This window comes from Nicotiana sylvestris, chromosome 11 (assembly GCF_000393655.2).
Source record: "Nicotiana sylvestris chromosome 11, ASM39365v2, whole genome shotgun sequence".
Taxonomy (NCBI): Eukaryota; Viridiplantae; Streptophyta; class Magnoliopsida; order Solanales; family Solanaceae; genus Nicotiana; species Nicotiana sylvestris.
In genome coordinates, this window is record NC_091067.1 from 3377607 (window position 1) to 3399615 (window position 22009).

A 22009-nucleotide genomic window follows, 5' to 3' on the forward strand; every position below is an offset into this window, starting at 1 on the left:
GTAAGTCTTTCCCAACTTAAATTGCATAACAGAAGCTCAATTTTAGCTTTTAGTCCATAGCCTTAGCTGTTGCAACATTGTGCTTACATTACAAAAATACAATAACAAAATAATTACTTAACAAGTTCCTAACAGTAGTGGTTTAATCACAATATGTAAATTCAAAGCTTAATTGGTTACAGTGCATTAGGTAAACTAAAGCTTTCACAAATCAGAAACTTACACTATGATTCATTAATACATAAACTACTATATCGATAACTGATCTATTACATTAGAATTCTATGAGAAGAATACACCAACTAATTCTATTACAATATTTGGGGAAAACTGACAGCCTAATGAACACCCACTCCCTTTGGATATAGTTGATCCATCAAGCTTAGTTTACCAATATGAGGGTCTTAACTTCAATACAATAGCAACAAACAAATCCAGTTTTTTTTGGGCTTTAACATATGCTGATTTGGCCAACTAGTGGCTAAATCTACAAGTTATAGCCCATAGGCCACATAACCTCAAACAAAACATTATGCTATTATCATTGTGAGCAGAAGAAGAATGAAAACAGCTTTAGTAATCAAAGTTTCATAATCAGTATGAAATTTTAACTAAAATAAAATTCAGACTTGACCATTTTTAAGAAGGGATTACAAGTATCAGCAAACCAAACAAGTGCTCATGCTAATTATTTTTCACACATAAACTCCCACAGCAAAAAATTATCTAGATCTATAACAAGTTAATCAACCACTACATGAAAGAACATTCATTCATCACACACAATTTTGCAAGTTTTGATCTTATAATCATTCAAACAATGTAGTACATAAAGAGAGCTGAAATCAGTACCTTGACACATAAAAATCAACAGAAGAACAAGTGAGACTGCTATCCGAAATTTTAGGGATGGAACAGCAACCAAGAACAAATAGCAACAGTAGAAAAACAGCCCAGAAAACCAAGAACCTGCACTCAAAATTTCCAGAAAATCAGAGTACCAGAAAACTAACCTAGAAATCTAACTAGAAAACTAAAGTTTTAGGCCAGAAAAGTTTTAGGGATTTTTCTTTGTATTCTGAAAATTTTAGGTGCAGATATGCTGATGAATGTCTGTCCAATATGAAAGAATAATTTCATTTTATAGGGTATGCCAAAATAGCATTAGAATGGCATATTCTACCCTAAATTCTCTAAGTGTCAGATAGTACAACATATTTGGACAATTGTCTGTCCTTTTTTCAGCCCAATTCCAGCCTTTTTCATGCTGGAAATGGGGGACAGTTTTACAAATGCTAGAACCTTCTAATTTTTAACTTATGTAAAATTCAGTTTTACCCCTTCAATTACTAATTATTTCAGTTTCAACCTATATTCTGATCCTATTTTGATTCCAGAAATCCCTTTAGGACCTTCTAGAGCCAGCTAAGTGATTCCTTATTAAGTTTCCTTAATTTGTTTCAATTGTATCAACTTACAGCCTTGGGGTATTACCCGTCATTTCTGAAATTAACCTAAAGTCTAAGGTATCTAGGTTTCAATTCTAACCATTTAAACTTAATTGACAAGTTTACCTAACTATCCCTAAACAAACACTGAATTTAAACTTGTAATCAAACAATAACTAAACAAAAACAGAATACTAATGCAAAGAAACCTAGAAATCAACCTACTTAGTAAGCAATTGAATAGATTAATCAACTAAGGCTAGGGTTTTCTTAATAATTAATAAGAGATCCGCCAAGTAAATTATTTAATTACTCCTAAAACTATTCTAATCAACTTCAAACTAAACATTGAATATCAAACAAACAACTATAAGAGACAAAAGAAAAACATAATAGTCAATTTTATCAAAACCCTAAAACTGATTAAACTTAATTAACCTAAACTTATGCAAATTGAAATTAAACTTCAAATGATGAAATTCTACCATGCTTTAATTACCCTAATAAATAGATGCAAACAAACATAACGTTGCAACTACCTAAAACATGCTGCTAAACAAGAAATTGTACAAGAAAGCAGAAGGTAAAAAATAAAAAATAATAAAAACGGGAAAGGAAATTACCTAAGGCTCGTTTGGAATCGACTAGTTGGAACTCGACCGATTAAAAGGGTAAAATAGGAATTTAGAAAACCATCAATCGACTGTTCTTAACAAGAACAGTCGACTAATGGACATCATGGGTTCATATGACCCAATACTGACCAAGAATTGAAAAATGAAAGTTAGGGTTTCTGGGGTCTAAGATCTAAGATTCGAGAGGTTGGGGACTGATTCGAAGGGAATTGTGGTGATATTTGGAAAGAGTAGGTAAAGACGGTTATGGGGTATTAATTTGGTGGAGTTTGGAGGTGGTCCGCCGTCGTGAGGCAATTTTCGATCGGTGGACCATACCGGAGGCGGTGAAGGGATTTAGGGCGACTACGGTTTGTTATTTGGGAGTGAGAGACGGAAATGAAAGGGGTCTAGGGGGACTTTGGTTCGGACAGTTATATGTAAAAATGAAGATCAATTCCCAGCCATTGGATTCATATGGATAAACGGCTAGGATAGTTTGGGGCGAAACGGGGTCGTTTTGGGGTAAGTTGCTTGGACCGGTGAAATTGGTATTTGGGTTTGGGGGTTTGGACAGGGTAAAAGGGAACTGGGGACCACCAGATTTGATCTCTGGGTGGCCCAATTTTGAGAGACCAACCATTCCCTTTTTCTTTTATTGCTTTCTCTTTCTTTTTCTATTTTTTCTTTAATTTTAAAACTCTAATTAAATTAATTAAGCCATAAATTAAATTCTAAATTAGTCTAACCTATAAAATCAAACTAATTATCTATTTATAATAATTACAAAATTAGTTAAACCTAAATTAATGAACGGAAAATTACTAATCTAGCATTAAAAGCTAAAAATGTAAAATGAATGATATTTTGTGATTTTCATTTTAATAAACTAATTAATTAACCAATTAATCCTAAAATATGAACACAAAATCTAATATGCAATGCATGATATTTTTGACATTTTTGGGGCATTTTTCATGATTTTAACAAAATTAAGTGTGCACAAAAATGCAAACAATTAATAAAATCCTACAAAAATCCTATAAAATTGAAAACAATTTGGAAAAAATCTATTTCTTTATCTTTGTAGGAATATTTTTAGTAGGGCAAAAATCACATATTCACATTGCCGGACCATCAAAAATGACCTAAGGAACAATAGTCACCGCCTCGCCATGACCATTCCACTTTTTTGGCTTTTTAGGGTCATAAAATTGAAATTCTACCTGATTGCTAGGTTTTCGTATGCTATAGCCCACGCCTTCTGCATGGGCCCGGGCGACCGGACCCGGATCGTCTAAAATTTTGTCGCACCATTACAAACGACCTAAGGAATAATAGTCATCGCCTCACCATGATCATTCCTTATTTTGTGGCGTTTTAGAGCCATAAAACTTGAATTCCTCCGAATTTCCAGATTTTCGTGTGCTATAGCCAACGCCTTTTTTATGGACACGACAAACTTACTGAATCGCCTAAAATATTGTTGGACTATCAAAAACTACCTAAGGAATAATAGTCATCGTTTCGCCATGATTGTTCCTCATTTTTTGGCATTTTAGTACTAAAAAACTTAAATTTCGCCCGATTCCCAGATTTTCGTGTGTTGTAGCCCTTGCCATCTGCATGCATCCGTGCGACCAGACCCGAATCGCATAAAATTTTCCGAACTATCAAAAACAATCTAAGCAACAATAGTCATCGTTTCGCCATGACCGTTCCTCGTTTTTAGTGTTTTTGGGCTATAAAAATATAACTTCGCCTAATTTCTAGATTTTCGTATGCTATAGCACACGCTACCTGCATGCATCCGGACGACCAGACCGGAATCACCTAAAATTTTTTCGGACCATCACAAACGACCTAAGAAACAGTAGTCATCACTATGCCATGACCGTTCCTCGTTTTTGGCGTTTTAGGGCCATAAAATTTAAATTTTGCATGATTCCTTAATTTTCATGTGTACACTATCTACATGCATCCGGAAGGTCGGGCCCGAATCGCCTAAATTTTTTCGGACCATCATAAACAATCTAAGGAATAATAGTCATCGCTTCGCAATAGTTGTTCCTCGTTTTTTAGCATTTTAGGGCCGTAAAACTAGAAACCCCCCCCTCCCGATTCCTAAATTTTTGTGTGCTATAACCCACGAATTCTGCATGGGCCCGGGAGACCAGACCCAAATCACCTAAAATTTTGTCGGACCATCAAAAATGACCTAAGGAAAAAAATCGTCGCCTCACTATAGTCGTTCCTCGTTTTTGGTATTTTAGGGCCATAAAATTTGAATCCCCCCCCCCCCGATTCCCCAATTTTTATGTGCTATAGCCCACGACTTCTGCATGGGTCCGAGCGACCAGACCTAAATCGCCTAAAATTTTGTCGTACCATCAAAAACGACCTAAGGAACAATAGTCATCGTTTTAGGGCGTTTTAGGGCCTAAGGAACAAATGGGAACCGTTCCTCGTTTTTTGGCGTTTTAGGGCCATAAAATTTAAATTTTGCATGATTCCTTAATTTTCATGTGTACACTATCTACATGCATCCGGAAGGTCGGGCCCGAATCGCCTAAATTTTTTCGGACCATCATAAACAATCTAAGGAATAATAGTCATCGCTTCGCAATAGTTGTTCCTCGTTTTTTAGCATTTTAGGGCCGTAAAACTAGAAACCCCCCCCTCCCGATTCCTAAATTTTTGTGTGCTATAACCCACGACTTCTGCATGGGCCCGGGAGACCAGACCCAAATCACCTAAAATTTTGTCGGACCATCAAAAATGACCTAAGGAAAAAAATCGTCGCCTCACTATAGTCGTTCCTCGTTTTTGGTATTTTAGGGCCATAAAATTTGAATCCCCCCCCCGATTCCCCAATTTTTATGTGCTATAGCCCACGACTTCTGCATGGGTCCGAGCGACCAGACCTAAATCGCCTAAAATTTTGTCGTACCATCAAAAACGACCTAAGGAACAATAGTCATCGCTTCTCCATTTGTTCTTCTTTTTTGCGTTTTAGGGCCATAAAACTGGAATTCCATCTGATTTTCAGATTTTCGTATGCCGCCATCTGCATGCATCTGGGCGACCGGATCCAGATCGCTTAAAATTTTATTGGCCCTTCAAAAATGACCTAATGAACAATAGCCATCGTTTTGTCATGACCGTTCCTCGTTTTTTTATTTTAGGGCCATAAAACAGGAATTTCACCTGATTCCCATATTTTCGTGTGAGCGACTATATTTAGTTTAATTCTTCTAATTTTTATCGCCTCTCAATAAGGAGCAAGAAAATAATGAAGTTGTGTGCTTGGAATATAATGGGATTGCAATGACCATAGAAGATCATTTTTCATTAAAACATACATAAATTAACTTGGTACAAGATCCAAAAAGGATTGAAGTGCCACACTTATTTAAAGTGTAACAAAAGGCTATTATGTGTGACACTGCATCCTTAATTTCTTCTAATTTCTAATTAGTTATCCATTATCTCTTCTTCAAGCAAAGTTTCAGCTCCTGTTTTGATCATCTTCTCATCAAACACACATGGCTTAGTGCATAGGCACCTTCTGAGGATTGTGCTACAACGACCATTTGTAAATCCCTCACAGATACAAGCTTCTATGCATGGTGTTTTGGTAATGCATAATCCAGAGAAGGTGACGCTTTCTGCTTTGCATTCTCTAGCTTGCACCTCTACAATCATTCATATTTACTAATAAATGTTAGAACAAAAGAAAAGATGGAATTGAAAGAAAGCCTTTAAACATGAATAAATTCACGGTTCTCAAAGAAATATGTTGAAGAGAAGCCTTGGAGCAACGGGTTCGAGCGTGAAAGCAGTGAAAATAGTCACTAATGCTTGTATTAGAGTGGATTGTCTACATCATATCCCTTGGGATGCGGCCGGTGGCGGAGGTAGGATTTCGCTGTGGAGGTTCAAAAAAGAAAAAGTTTTTAAAAAAAAAAAGATTGTGGCGAGTGGAAATTAAACCACAACCTTACAAACATTTTGAACCTCTTTGACCACTAAGCTATGCTTTTAGGCTCTGTTAAGGAGATTCAAAGTATAAAATATAGAGGTAAAAATCGGATTTTGCCTTATATTTACAGTATAATTTTCCGGCGAAGGGGGTTCGGTAACCTCCTTCCGCCCCCCTAAATCCGCCCCTGAGTACGACCCTTCCTCGGACCAGAGTGAATGCGACACACTTTGTGCACCGGGATGCCTCTTTTTCTCAAGAAAATAGATTGTTCCTATACAACACGGCAGAAGTGTAACTTCATGTTCATTATAATAATTTATGACCATAATTGAATAATTAGTACAGAATAATTAGTCACTCTAACAACAAATACATCAAAAAGATGACTACACTTGAAAATTTACGCGGTAAAAGAAATTACTTGAATAGCAAAAAATAGAATTATACTATAAATCATCTTTTATTATTTTTATGGGATTTTAGAGGAATAAATGGAGACAAACCATAGGCAACAAAGAGCATCATTGCCAAGACTGCAAATGCCATGAAACACAAGGAGCGAGCCATAGTCTCTAATAATAATAATAATAATAATAATAATAATAATAATAATAATAATAATAATAATAATAATAATAATAATAATAATAATAATAATAATAATAATAATAATAATAATAATAATAATAATAATAATAATAATAATAATAATAATAATAATAATAATAATAATAATAATAATAATAATAATAATAATAATAATAATAATAATAATAATAATAATAATAATAATAATAATAATAATAATAATAATAATAATAATAATAATAATAATAATAATAATAATAATAATAATAATAATAATAATAATAATAATAATAATAATAATAATAATAATAATAATAATAATAATAATAATAATAATAATAATAATAATAATAATAATAATAATAATAATAATAATAATAATAATAATAATAATAATAATAATAATAATAATAATAATAATAATAATAATAATAATAATAATAATAATAATAATAATAATAATAATAATAATAATAATAATAATAATAATAATAATAATAATAATAATAATAATAATAATAATAATAATAATAATAATAATAATAATAATAATAATAATTTTTCTTTTTTTTTCTTTTTTTTTTTTGTCTGTCACCGGTTCCGAATTAGGACCTCAGTTAGTGTTGATTTAGCCCGTGTACGGGTAAAAGTACTCTTTATAATATACTCATGACTTGAAACCAAAACTTATATCTAAGGGTAAAGGAATCATATTAATTTCACTACAATTCTTGATGGTTTAAAGGTATCCCAAGGTTGGAGCTTTATAAGGAATCAATGGCAAAAATAAAACTTTTTCTAATGATAAATGTTGTTTTAGGCACCACTACGACACAAGGGTAGTTAACACTTTAAAAAAAAAATCCAAAATTTTTCAAAAATTTGCTTGGCCTATAGAATCTTGACGATGGAATTGGTTCTCAAATTTGTCCAAATTACTGCAAGTAATAACAACACGGAATTAATAAAGTAAAGAAGCACGAACAAATTTTACTTGCAATATAACTCTAGTTCAAAGGTGTAAAAATCACGACCTAATCGTCTAATAACATTTAATTCAAACACCACTGAATTTACTCTGCATGTTCCTTAGTTTGTTCATATTCTCCTGAATAATTATGTGTCCTCTAAAGAATCAATGGAAGTGTGTAACTTCTGGGTTCACGTGAATTCATGTCTCCCCATTTCCAGATCATTAATAATATTTTGTTTTAAATGCTCAAGAAATCGAGGTTTTAAATTCCACGATTGTCTTGTTGTTGTTGTTTCCTATCTTTTTGTATAATTGAAATCGTGGTGTTATATATTCTTTTTAAGAACTTAAAGATTAAACTCGTCCACTATAAATATTGAATTCATCGCTTCATAATAGTGTACGGTGCACTCAATTTCACAAGTCACACCAAAACTTAGGCCAAAAATTTAATAGAAGTTAAAGTTGTTCAATTTCGTATAATACAAAAACAAATTTGATGTTTTACCAGAACATAACAGATAAAAATTGTGGCATTCAAATTTTACCACTACTCTCGCGACACATGAAAGAAGAACCAGGTGCAGAATCACATGCTGCAGTTTGAAGTACAGTACTTTACTTCATAGGAGTTGTCAACTCATTTTCACAATGTGAGAATGCAGAGTCGGGTCAAGATTTGAAGTTTATTAGTTCGGAATTTTAGTCATTTTAAGTTGTTGGGTTCTAAATTAATATGTACAGAGGCGGATCCATGATTTAAATTTTATGGGTTCAGCTTTTAAGAATTTTAGCATTAAACGCATTATATTTTTAAAGTTATAGGTTCATATCTACTTTGTTTGCAATTTTAACGAATTTTTACATATAAACTTTTACTTCGCTTCGAAAGTTAAGGGTTCAATTGAATCTGTTAGTAACAAACTACATTTGTCCCTGAATATGTATGTATTTAATGAATTTCTTAAGATCATACAGAGTTTGGATCAAAGTCGTTATTGGGTTATGCTCACCCCAAATGAATAAACTAGATGAAGTTAGGCTCAACTCAAATGGATAAACTAACATAAACTAAGTTAACTAATGATTTGTATTCTATTTTCTGAAAATTTAAGTACAACTTATATATGATTAAAAATTTAATCTTAACTTTAGTTTATGTTTATGAGGGAATTCAATTTAATATCAAGTCGCTCCATTACTCTCGTGCATGGGCTGAATTAGGAGGGGTAAGGACATATGGATAAATTTCATTCGTCAGAAAATTATACTATTGCAACGATCCGACCAGTCATTTTAAGAATTAACGCCCCGATCCCCTATTAACTGCATTCCCCATATTTGTTTCTGCTATTGTGAGTTGCCGGGAGGATTTATTTGGAGTTTTGGAGAGTTTTGGGACACTTAGTCCCTAAATGAGAGTTTAAGTTTTGAAATTTGGACCGTAGCCGGAACAGTATGAAGACGGCCTCGGAATGGAATTTCGTTGGTTTCGTTCGCTCCGTTGGGTGATTTCGGGCTTAGGGGTGTGTTCGGATTGTGTTTTGGAGATCTGTAGCTTATTTAGGCTTGAAACTCCGAAAGTTGAATTCTTGAAGTTTCCGGTTCGATAGTGAGATTTTGATATCAGGGTCGGAATGGAATTCCAGAAGTTGGAGTAGGTTCGTTGTATAATTTGGGACGTGTGTGCAAAATTTCAGGTCATTTGGACGAGGTTTGGTAGACTTTTTGATCGAAAGCAGAATTTGAAAGTTTTGAAAATCTTTAGGCTTGGATTGGAAAGTGAATTGTGGTTTTAGCGTTGTTTGATGTGATTCGAGGGTTGGAGTAAGTTCATATGATGTTTTAGGATTGGTTAGCATGTTTGGTTGAGGTCCCGGGGGCCTCGGGTGAGTTTCCGGTGCTTAACAGAAGTTGAATTGGACTTAGAAAAATTTGGAGTTTGGTAGAACCTGTCATAACCGCACCTTCGTGAGACCGCAGGTGCGGCATCACAAAATGCGCTTGGAGGACAGCAGGTGCGGTCTGAGGAATTTTAGGATTGGTCGCAGATGCGGCCCAGGCACCGCAGAAGTGGCACCTCATCTGCGCAAAGAAGATCGCAGGTGCGGAAGTTGTTGTTTAAAGGATTGTCGCAGATGCGTCTTTTGTTCCGCAGAAGTGGGACCGTAGGTGCGATCCCTTGGCCGCAGAAGCGGATTTGCTGGGCAGAAATAAGATATTACGAGGGCTTGAAATCAAAAGTTAGAAAATCGATTTGGAGCTCGGGTGAGGGCGATTTTGGGAGGATTTTGAAGAGGAAATCAGTGGGTAACGATTCCTAATCCCTTTCTAGTTTTATTCCTATAATCTAATCTTAGTTTTGTCATTTAATTTCGAATTTGAGATGAAAAATTGAGGAAAATTGGAGAAATGTTCTTAGGCCTAATTTTGGGGTTTTGATCTAGATTTTGATGTCGGATTGGAACAATTTTAGTATAAATGAACTCGTGGGAGTATGAGGATTCTGAATTTGTAAATTTTACCCGATTTTGAGATGTGGGTCGGGGGAGTTTTGGTCATTTTTTCTAATTTCGCATATTAGCTTAGAATTAATTAGTGAAACCAGTTACTTGAAGTTATATTTACATTATTCAATAGATTTGAATATATTTGGGTCATTTGGAGTCTAGTACTCATGGTAAGAGCGTGATTTTGGGTTGATTTTGAGTCGGTTCGAGATAAGTGGCTTGCCTAACCTTGTGTGGGGGAACTCCCCTTAGGATTTGGTATTGTTGATATTTGAGATGCCTTGTATGTGAGGTGACGAGTGCGTACTTGTGCTAATTGTTGAAAATCTTGTTTTCATTAAGTATCTATAACTGTGTTTCCTTTCCTGTTTATACTGCTTGCAATTTAAGCCTACTGTTAGCTTAGGGAAGCATGTCTAATTACTTAATTGCTTACTTGCTCAAACTGCCTTATTTGGATTATGTGCAGCATGCTAGGTTAGAAATACCTGTTTTACCTTGGTATGAAATTTGAATTGAGTATTCTTCGTGTTGCTGCTGTGTGTTTACTTTAGGACTACAGGACGGTATCCCGAGAGATCCCCCTGCCTTTTTATTTTGGGACTACGGATTTGTATTCCGGTAGATCCCTCTGCACATTTATATTGGAACTACGGGACTGCACCCGGTAGATTCCCCCAGTACTGGGTATTTACATTTGGGAATACAGATCGGGATTCCGGTAGATCCCCGCGCCTATGAGTTGGACTAAGGGACAACACCCGAGAGATCCACTAGATATTTACATTTGGGGACTACAGGATGGTATCTTGGGAGTTCCCGGTTGTTATCTATGTGTTGAGTTGTACCCTTCTGTGATTATTTGCCTCTGTTATAGTTGTTGCTACTCGTATTACCTTTTGTTACTTCTCTACTGCTTCTTTTCCTTATATATTATTGTATATGACCGGTAGAGCCCTAACCTTCCTTGTCATTACTCGACCGAGGTAAGGCTTGGCACTTACTGGGTACCGTTGTGGTGTACTCATGCCCTTTCTGCGCATGTTTTTCATGTGCAGATCGAGGTACTTCGACTCAGCCCTACTACCCTTGAGGCGAGGCGATTCTCCAGAGACTTCGAGGTATATCTGCCGCGTCCGCAGACTGAGGAGTCCCTTTCCATTCTCTCTTATAGTATTAGCCCTTCAATATTTACTTTTGTTTAGACATTCTGGAGTTAGACACTTATAGTTATTCAACAGCTTGTGATTTCATGAGATTCCGGGTTTTGGGAAATGTTGTTCAGTTTTGTGATCTTGTATTAGTATATGCCGAGCGGCATCTTAAATGCTTCTATATTTGCTTATCTCCAGTTTTTATTAGTTTTTTCGTATTTTGTTTCTTTTCCGAAATTTTTAGGTTTACCTAGTCGTAGAGACTAGGTTCCGTCAAGACAGTTCACGGAGGGCGAACTTGGATCGTTACAACTATATAAAGACAATCTAGTGTACAAAATATTACACATTTATATAGGGTCCGAGAAAGAACCGCATTCCTAGGAGTATGTTATAGAAAGTCTACCCTAATGGAAGCATTAGTGACTGTTGTAAGTCCTCAAATATGTAATGTATAAGTCACATGGAGATAACTTCATTGTTTTCCAAGACTCCCCTTCCAAAATTTATATGTTGTTTATCGTTAAAATACTTATTCATTATATAGTAGATGATAAATTTTTTAATTTTATTAATTTTTTTATATTTTAAATTTCCATAGTAAAAATCCTCACGTCACGTCGTAACTACGCTCGTATAAGAAAGAAGTTTAATATCAGCTCTACTTTTTTCATGAATATCCAAATGGTCCTTAACAGACAAACGAGAAGTTTTATTTTGTATTTCATATAATTGACATTAGTTGTATGAAACTCTTTTTTATCTTATAAATTTTTGGGTTCCAATCTTACACTCGTGAATCCACGGAAAACTGGATCCAAACTTATGTGTTCCACAATGTCAGAATCACATGCTGGTAATACTTGAATAAGTAGTTTGTACTTCGTACAGGACTTAATAATTTGCCAATACACACGTTTTTATAAAATTAAGTGGAAAAAAACATTACATGTAGGACCAAACATATGTCACACCTACTATAGTACTATGGTGATAAATTGTGGTCTGTCACAACGGTCTAGTAGTACTACATAACTTTTTTTTTCTTTTTTTTTTCTTTGGATGAAAGTTTTACTCTTTCATTTTAAGTGTCTTAGTAGGTGTTTGGACATAACAATTGTAATTTTTTGAAAAAAAAGGTAATATTTGGATTAAGTAGAAAAAATAGTAATTGAAATTTGAAATTATATTTGACAAAATATTGCAGTTTTGTGAGCGGGGAGAAAGTTTTCTGAAAATTTTGAAAAAGTGATTAACTCATTTTCGAAAATTTTCAAAAACTTATAAAATTTTATGGACAAAGATATTTTTGAAAAATAATTTTGAAAAGAAAAAAAACTTATGCACAAACGGGGCTTTAATTTGACTGAACTTGACATTTAAAAAAAATCTGAGAGTGTGTGGATCTTATGTTCTTAAACTATATATATATGACCTTTAAATCTTGTAAACTTAAACATATTATGTGAAATATTAAAATTAAATTATTATAAATATTAAAAGTGATATTATTAGTCTTCAATACAGACTACTAAAAGCAAAGAGGCAAGTGAGATAGTCGAATTTGGGATCACCATTTAAGTCATAGCCACAGTGTACTTTGCAAGTTTAGTCACTTCGACCAACTTTAGACATGCGTAATTAAAAATCGCAAAATTTGGCCAAGCAAATATTAAAGCTTGAAGTTTGCCTTGTCAAGGACAATCATTCAACATTTTTGCATGAAGTTTGGCTTGCTAATGCAAACTTCCGACACTTTTGCCTGAATTTTCTGATATTTTTATCTGAAGTTAAGACATGATCACATATTCTCGACTTTTTTTATCTACAATTAGTTAAAATAAAAAAATCACCTTTTATTATTTGTTTTTCATCTCTAACAGTTTTTTTTTTTTTTTGCTTCTTCCTTCTTCATAGAACATTATCTTCGTGCCGGTACTCTGGACTCTCCTTCCGGATATTTTTATAAAGAAAATAAAATAATTTTCTACAACAACAACCCAGTATAATCCCACTTAGTGGGGTCTGGGGAGGGTAGTGTGTACGCAAACCTTACCCCTACCCTAGGGTAGAGAGACTGTTTCCAAATAGACCCCCAACATCCTTCCCTCCAAGAACTTCCCACCTTGCTCTTGGGGAGACTCGAACTCACAACCTCTCGGTTGGAAGTGGGGGTTGCTTACCATCAGAGCAACCCCTCTTGTCTAGAATAATTTTCTATTTTCAATATATTGTGTCGCAATATATCGGAAACTTTGGTATAGATAATCTGGTGCATCCTTTATCGCAAAGAAAGGGCCGCGATCGCGAAGAGCAAAGTGTTGTTCCTGGCCTTGTGAATCGCGATCGCAGAAGGAAATTCGCGATGGTGTAGAAGGATTTTCTACTGTCAGTGATTTGACTTCGGGAGCATATAACTTGCAATCTATAAGGAATTTGGAGATGATTCAAAAATGAAAATTGTAGACTTTTGAATCTAGTTTTTAGAAAATTGATCCGTTTGTCATTTGAAATATTTTACAGAAAGGTATGCCTATTATACTGAAGGGTGCCTGTGAAGAGGAAACAAAATTTGTACATTGCGATCGCGAGGTTTTGGCCGCCATCGTGATGAAGGAAAACGATGTTGTAACTTTTGTTAATCGTGATCACATGGATAATGACGGCGATCGCGAAGAAGGAGGCCTGGCAGGTGTATTAAATATTTAATTTCGGGATTTTGAGCTCATTTCATCACTTTTAAGTTCTTAGAGCACATGTGGGGCGAAATGGGGTGATTCTTGAATATCGTTTTTGCCATATATCATAAGATAAGTTATATCCTGCTTGTTTTAAATAAAATACATGGGTTATATATGGATTTTAACATGGAAATTTGATAGAAATTATGGAATTTTTGGAAGAAAACCTAGAAATAGTATTTTTAGATTTTGATCACGAAATTGATATGGAATTAGGAATAAATTATATATTTGAGTTGGTAGTATTATTGGTAATTTTTACTTCGAAAATTTTCGGAATCCAAATACGTGGGCCCGAGGGTTGACTTTGTTGACTTTTCGAGCGGAGTTAGGAATCATTATAAATTGTTAAATTGTAAGCGTTGGAGTATATTTTGATTGATTTGCATGTTGTTTGACTAGTTTCAGATTGTTTATCTTTGAGTCGAGAAGTTAGAGGCATTGAGCCGGTTATGAAATTTTAGAGCGAGCTAAGTCTCATGTCTAACCTTGTGAGGGCGGATTACCCTGTAGGTGTTACTCTTATTATATGCTACATGTTGTGGGAGTTGCGCACGTATGAGGTGACGAGTATCCGTGCGCATGCTAGAATTCCTGATTATGTCTGGGTAGACTAGGATTCACGCCATGCTTTATTTGTATTAGTTGAGTTATTCTTGCTTGCTTAGTTACTTGATTTCGCATTACGATCTGAGACTAGGCTTCCTTAGAATAATGGAGTCGCTATTGTAAGAGATTTGACGAGCTAGCTACTTGATTAACCACGGAATAATTGTGCTTCTCTTATGAATTTTTCTCGCGTTATGCGTTTTCATCGAAAAGCTTCTTTAAATTTCATAAATCACATGTATATTCGTGAGTGGGTCCAAGAACCCGTTAAAGCTTATTATTCTAATAGGATCAGGTCGTTCGCCTCGACAGAATATTGTGACACACTCTTATGAGATCGGCTTGTTCGCCTGGGCTGTATCATATTCTTATGGGATAGAGCTGTTCTCCTTGTCATTTTTATAAAACACTCATATGAGATCGAGTCGTTCGCCTCAACAACTTCATGAAATACTCATTTAGAATCGGGTTGTTCACCTCGGCAGAATAGTGAGTAATATTTGACAAGAAGCCACCTCCGTGAGTTTTTCTGATTTGAGTTGTGACGACCTATCTGGTGGGGATAATTTTATATATATACTCTGGTTGAGGAGGTATCCGATAATTGAGAGCTAGTGTTCATCGTTTAGAGGATGATCGTACCGTGTACCTATATTTGCTTACATTATTTTTTTACCATGCCTCATACTTGTTTACTTTCTACCGTACTTGATTTATTGGACCACTAGTAAGTGCCGATGTCGACCTCTCTTTACTACTTCTCCGGGGGTTAGGCTATATACTTACTGGGTACGCGTTGATTTACGTACTCATGCTACACTTCTGCACTTATTGTGCATGTATATATTTCCAGTGATCTTTTGGGCGCAAAGGCGCGGCTATTGCGGGAACTTTACGGTGAGCTGCATCTCATGTTATGATCCGCAACATACAGAGTCCCCATTAGTATTATCTACATTTTCCTGTCTAATTTGTATTCCATACAGATGTTGTATTATTATTGTACCTTCTAGTAGATGTTCATGCACTTGTGACACCGGATTTTGGGGATGTTCTAGAATTGTTATGGATTATTTTACATTGATACACTTTTACTTATTATTTTTAATTAAAGTGTGCGTAACTACGATTTATTTTAATGCACTGACCTCTCTATTTAAATAAGATTCATAATTTTAAAAATAATAAAATAAATAATTAAGTGTTGGCTTGTCTAACAGCAACGTTGGGCGCCATCACAGGCTATGATTTTGGGTCGTGACATATATGACCATAACAAAAGAAAAAAGTCTTATTTGATAATAAATATTTTATACATAATTAAAGTTTGTAAGGGTTGGACGAGTTGGATTATGACCCGAATTTTAGCCCATCTTGAGCCAGCCATCTCAGCCCAAGTATGACCCGCTCATTTATACCCGTTCAAAATCAGCCAACTTGCTCATTTATTGACTTTACCCATTTTGACATGTCCAAAATCAGTCCAATCCACCAATTCGACACCCTTATATAAAAGATTATAAAGGAGAAAATAACATAAGTGAAAGTTAGCAAAATGGACAATATAAACAAAGACCATAGAAGGTCATTTTCATTAAAAGTACACGAATAAACTTAGTGCAAGATTGCACAAAGGATTGAAGTGCCACACTTATTTAAAGTGTAACAAAAGGCTACTAAAAGCCAATTAAAACACAACATTAGCTACACTTTTAAGAAAGGTAGCAACTTTATTATGTGTGACACTGTGTCCTTAGTTTCTTCTAATCTCTAATTAGTTATCCATTATCTCTTCTTCAAGCAAAGCTGCAGCCAAAGTTTTTGCTTCCTCAACCAAAGTTTCAGCTCCTGTTTTTATCATCTTCTCATCAAACACACATGGCTTAGTGCATAGGCACCGTCTGAGGAGTTTGCTACAATGACCATCAGTAAATTTCTCACTGATACAAGCTTTTCTGCATGGTGGTTTGGTAATGCATATTCCAGGGAATGTATTGCTTTCTGTTTTGCATTCTCTAGCTTGCACCTCTACAATCATTCACAAGTACTTACCAATGTTAGAACAAAAGAATAGATAGAATTGAAAGAAACCATTAAAACATGAATATATTCAAGGTTCTTACATACATACATACATACTACATACATACATACATACATACATACATACATATGTGTATATATATAAGGGCAGCCCAGTGCACAAAGGGTCCAGGGAATCGAGTCGCATCCCAAAGGGTGTAATGTAGATCGACAGCATACCCTAAAAAATATATTGTCCCTATACTATTTGGAAGAACTAATGCAAACATATTTTTTTCAGGATTTTTCAAACCTTCCAGACGTATACTATAGATTAATTCGTCATTTTAACAACAAATACATCAAAAAGATAACCACACTTGAAAATATACTTGACAAATCATAAGAAGTGTAACTTGATGTTCATTATGATAGCTAAACCAGTCATAGCTTTTATATTTATTTTCTTAAAAGCAGAGTTGGGTAATTAAGTGACTGGATAGCAAGAAATAGAATCATATTATAAATTATATTTATTATTTTATGTGGTTTTGGAGGAATAAATAGAGACAAACCATAGGCAACAAACAGCATCATTGCCAAGATAGCAAATGCCATGAAGCACAAGGAGCGAGCCATAGTCTCTTTGAATGATGAAAAATGATAGGAATTTTAATAAAAAGAAAGATTGCAATTCAGAGGTGTGAAAGAACAGTAACTCAATAGAGGTATTTATAGGCGCTGAACTAAGAGTAGATAAAATTTAAAGCAAAAAGTAAACAAATAAAATGAAATAATTATTGCACTGGAATTGTTGGTAATTTGAAGTTTGGAGATACATATTTCTTATTTTTTTTCTTTTTCTTTTTTGTCTTTAACCAATGTCCGATATTAGGACCTCAACTAGTGTTGATTCGGCCCGTGTATAGTAAAAAACAATAACATCAATAATAATAACCCAGAAAATTTTCACTAGTGGGGTCTGGGGAGGGTAGTGTGTATGTAGACCTTACCCCGACCCTGAAGGAGTAGAGAGGTTGTTTTCGGAAGACCATCGGCTTAAGAAAATAAAAAAGACAAAAGGAGATAATATTAGTATCACCTTAGAAATCATAGGAAAAATAGGAACAACATGAAATCCAGAAAAAAGATGCAAAGCAAAGCAAAAATTATAGCTAGTAAATAGGTCATGCACTGAAAAGCAAAAAGCGTAATAGTAAGACACAACGTTGCCACTATCTGTCTTAGACAAAAAACCTGTCAGCCTAGTCTCACAAAGGTACAAATTAAGACAAGAATCAACTACCTTCTAACCTAGAACTCTAATACCCGTGTATAGTTAAAAGTACTTCTTATAACATGCTCATGACTTGAAATCGAGACTTCTATCTAAGGGTGTAGGAATCATATCGATTGCACTACCATTCGTGATGGTTTAAAAATATCCCAATGTTGTAGCAAAATTAAAACTTATTCTAATGATAAATGTTGTTTTAGGCACACTACGACACAAGAGGAGGGTTAACTGGATAGTTAACACTTAAAAATTCTTCCAAAGTTTTTTAGAAATTTGCTTAACCTATAGTATCTAGACGATGGATTTGGTTCTCAAATTTGTCCTAGTTACTGCGCAAGTAATAACAACGCGGAATTAAGGAAAGAACAACGCACAAACTTTTACGAAAATACTATTGTCACTCAAAGGTGTAAAGATCACGACCTAACCTAATAGCATTTAACCCAAACTCCGCTAAAATAAAGAGCCATTACTCATATTACAACTTTGTAACCTAAGAGATTAAGTCCAATCACTTTCCCCAACAATCACTAGGTTGTTGCCCTTCGATTTAACTCTAACTTGAAATAGATTATTTGGTATCCTAAGCTCAAAGAGTCATATGGTGCAAATTATTCGGTGTACCTTTATAAAATCGAGTTTTCAAATTCCATGTTTGTCTTGTTGTTTTTTTCTATCTTTTCCTACAATTAAACCCGGTGGGTAATATATTCGTTGTAAGAACGTCAAGATTAAACCCATCCAATGTAAATACTGAATCTATCTCTTTATAATAATGCACGGTGCACCCATCTTCTTAAACTACTGGTTACTCATCTCTTTCAATGGCGAAGCCACATGGTCACAAGGGTGGTTAGTTGACCACCCTTTGTTGAAAAAGTGTACTGTTTATATAGATCAAATATTATATTTTAGAGGTATATAACACATATTGAACACCCTTTGTCGGAAAAAATTCCACTTCTTTCAAATTTGAATATCCTTAAAAAAATTCCTAGCTTCGGCACTGATCTCTTCACCATGAAGCTGAATCACTTAATCTACTTGGTTCTTCACAAGTCACACCAAACTTATGCCAAAAATTTAATAGAAGTTAAAGTTGTACAAATTCATATAGTACAAAGATAAATTTGATGTTTTACCAGAACATAACACTGAGCTCCACTGCTCTCGCAACAGGTGAAGGAAGAGGTTTAATATCAACCTTTATCTTCTTCATGAATATCAAAATTGTCCAAATGGCAGAATCAGATACTGCAGTTTCAAGTACAGTTTACTTCATATGAGTTGAGAACTCATTCTCACAATATAAGAATGCACAGTTCGGGTCAGAATTTGAAGTTTATGAGTTCGAAATTCTAGCAATATAAAAAAACGGAAAAGGCTTAAAACTGCCACTCAACTTTCAGAAATGGTCTATCCATGCTATCCGTTAAAAAATGCTCATTTCATGCCACTACCGTTACACATTTGGCCCATCCATGCCATTATTGACTAACGACTCAATTTTTATATTTATTTTAATATTTATAACACCCACATTTTCACGTGTCATGTCGTTATTGGTCCGAGTTAACCCATGCCCCACTTAATTTTAACCTTGGTTAGGTCCATCTACCCAAACCCACCCGATTAAAACATACCCGAATCATTCACCCAACCCAAACTCTTCATACCAAATCCCCTTCTCTCCAATCGTCTTCCCCAAGATGTAAATCTTGGCAGTGGTTGTTATGACGATGATGGTGATGACCACCGTAACATATCCGAACACCATCTCCACTGCCACCGCTTGTCACCGAAAACTTCCACTTTGCAACCTTGTCTTCTTCTTCTTCTTCTTCAAGTATTTCTTCATCATTTTCTTGAATTGCTTCAATCACCTCTTCTTCATCGTCCAGGGGGAAATCTTCATTTTCCTCTTATGTTTCTTCATCTTCATCACGAATGAGATGTAATTTCAGTCCTCCATCTTGGCCAGAAGTAAGGAGAGTTACGAGCCGACCAATTTTCACCTCTGTCAACTCTAACCTTCTATCTTTTCTCACCGCACGCATGAAGAAATTTGACTTTCCATCTTGGTTTAAGGACGATAATGGCGGCGGAAACTTCTTTTCTTTCTTCTTCGAATTACATCTTTGCCAGCACCTTGAACTAAGTGGGGAAGACGACCGGAGAGAAGGGGGTTTGGTATGAAGAGTTTGGGTTGGGTTATTGATTTGGGTATATATTAACCGGGTCGGGTTTGAGTAGGTGGACTTAACCAAGGTTAAAATTAAGTGGGGCATGGGTTAATTCAGACCAATAACAACAGGACACGTGGAAATGTGGGTGTTATAAATATTAAAAAAATAAAAATTGAGTCGTTAGTCAATAATGACATGGATGAGCCAAATGCGTAACGGCAGTGGCGTGAAATGAGCATTTGTTTAATGGATGACATGGATAGACCATTTCTGAAAGTTGAGTGGCATTTTTAGGCCTTTTTCGTATAAAAAATAAAAAGTTGCGGGTTAAATAGTAATATAATCAAATAGTATTTTCTTTTTAGTATTTATGTTATATCTCTTCGTTTTATACACTTTTAAGAAAAATATTAAATAACCCTAATCATAAGAGTATACGTTAGTCAAAATTTACCTTTTTTTATACCATAGAAGGTCATTTTCATTACAAATACACAAATAAACTTAGTGCAAGATTGCACAAAGGATTGAAGTGCCACACTTATTTAAAGTGTAACAAAAGGCTACTAAAAGCCAATTAAAACACAGCATTAGCTACACTTTTAAGAAAGGTAGAAACTTTATTATGTGTGACACTGCATCCTTAATTTCTTCTAATCTCTAATTAGTTATCCATTATCTCTTCTTCAAGCAAAGCTGCAGCCAAAGTTTTTGCTTCCTCAACCAAAGTTTCAGCTCCTGTTTTGATCATCTACTCATCAAACACACATGGCTTAGTGCATAGGCACCTTCTGAGGAGTTTGCTACAATGACCATCAGTAAATTTCTCACTGATACAAGCTTTTCTGCATGGTGGTTTGGTAATGCATATTACAGGGAATGTATTGCTTTCTGCTTTGCATTCTCTAGCCTGCACCTCTACAATCATTGACAAGTACTTACCAAAGTTAGAATAAAAGAAAAGATAGCTAGAATTGAAAGAAACCATTAAAACATGAATATATTCAAGGTTCTTAAAGATACATACATACATACATGTGTGTATATATAAGGGCAGCCCAGTGCACAAAGGGTCTAGGGAATCGGTGTCATGACCCAGATATCCCACCCTCGGGAGTCGTGATGGCGCCTACTAATGGAAGCTAGGCAAGCCGACCATTTGAACAAATTAATTTTTCCCCATTTTAATTCTTTAACAAGTGTGAATCAACAGTTTATAAACAAACAACGAAAATTTAAAACAAGCGGAAGAAACAATTAAACCATTTAAATGATTCCAACATAATTTCTTAATAAAAAACTACCCAAGACTGGTGTCACAACTCCACAGACGGTCTAAGAATTCTATAAACAAGGTCCGAAGAATAAATGCAACATTGTTTTTGGATTACATAAGTGAAACAGGAAGAAAAGATAGAGGGAGACGCTAGGGCCTGCGGACGCCTGCAGGACTACCTTGGATCTCAGTGTGGACTGAAGGTAGCCACCAAGCTACGGTCCAAAAGCTGCTGCTCCGGGATCTGCACACAGTGCAGAGTGTAGTATCAGCACAACCGACCCCATGTGCTGGTAAGTGCCTAGTCTAACCTTGGCGAAGTAGTGACGAGGCTAGGACAAGACTACCAAATAAACCTGTGCAGTAAAAGCATATACATATATAGCAAGTAATAATAAAGGACACTATCAGTTTAAGATGGGAAGGGGATATGTTATGGGGAATATCATTTGCCAACAGTAACTCAGGAAGAAAACACAAAGAACAATTTAAAATTCGAAGCAGAAGGAATAAGGAAAAAAAACAAATCAATATCCTTTTATTGAATATCGTGATGGTTTAAAAATATCCCAATGTTGTAGCAAAAATAAAACTTATTCTAATGAT

The 22009-nt window shown here is 35.0% G+C and overlaps 2 protein-coding genes across 2 annotated transcripts; both read right to left on the reverse strand.

Moving 5' to 3' along the window:
• Positions 1-5390: 5390 nt before the first annotated feature.
• On the reverse strand, positions 5391-6623 carry LOC104240403 (defensin-like protein). Its single transcript, XM_009795239.2, has 2 exons — positions 6551-6623; positions 5391-5757 (listed from the first exon to the last, which is right to left on the reverse strand). Exons 1-2 carry the CDS (start codon positions 6612-6614, stop codon positions 5537-5539), a joined length of 285 nt encoding a protein of 94 aa, XP_009793541.1. The 5' UTR covers positions 6615-6623; the 3' UTR covers positions 5391-5536.
• A 9564-nt stretch (positions 6624-16187) lies between these two features.
• On the reverse strand, positions 16188-17438 carry LOC104240404 (defensin-like protein). Its single transcript, XM_009795240.2, has 2 exons — positions 17220-17438; positions 16188-16650 (listed from the first exon to the last, which is right to left on the reverse strand). The coding sequence occupies exons 1-2, from the start codon at positions 17281-17283 to the stop codon at positions 16397-16399; spliced, it is 318 nt and encodes a 105-aa protein (XP_009793542.1). The 5' UTR covers positions 17284-17438; the 3' UTR covers positions 16188-16396.
• Positions 17439-22009: the final 4571 nt, after the last annotated feature.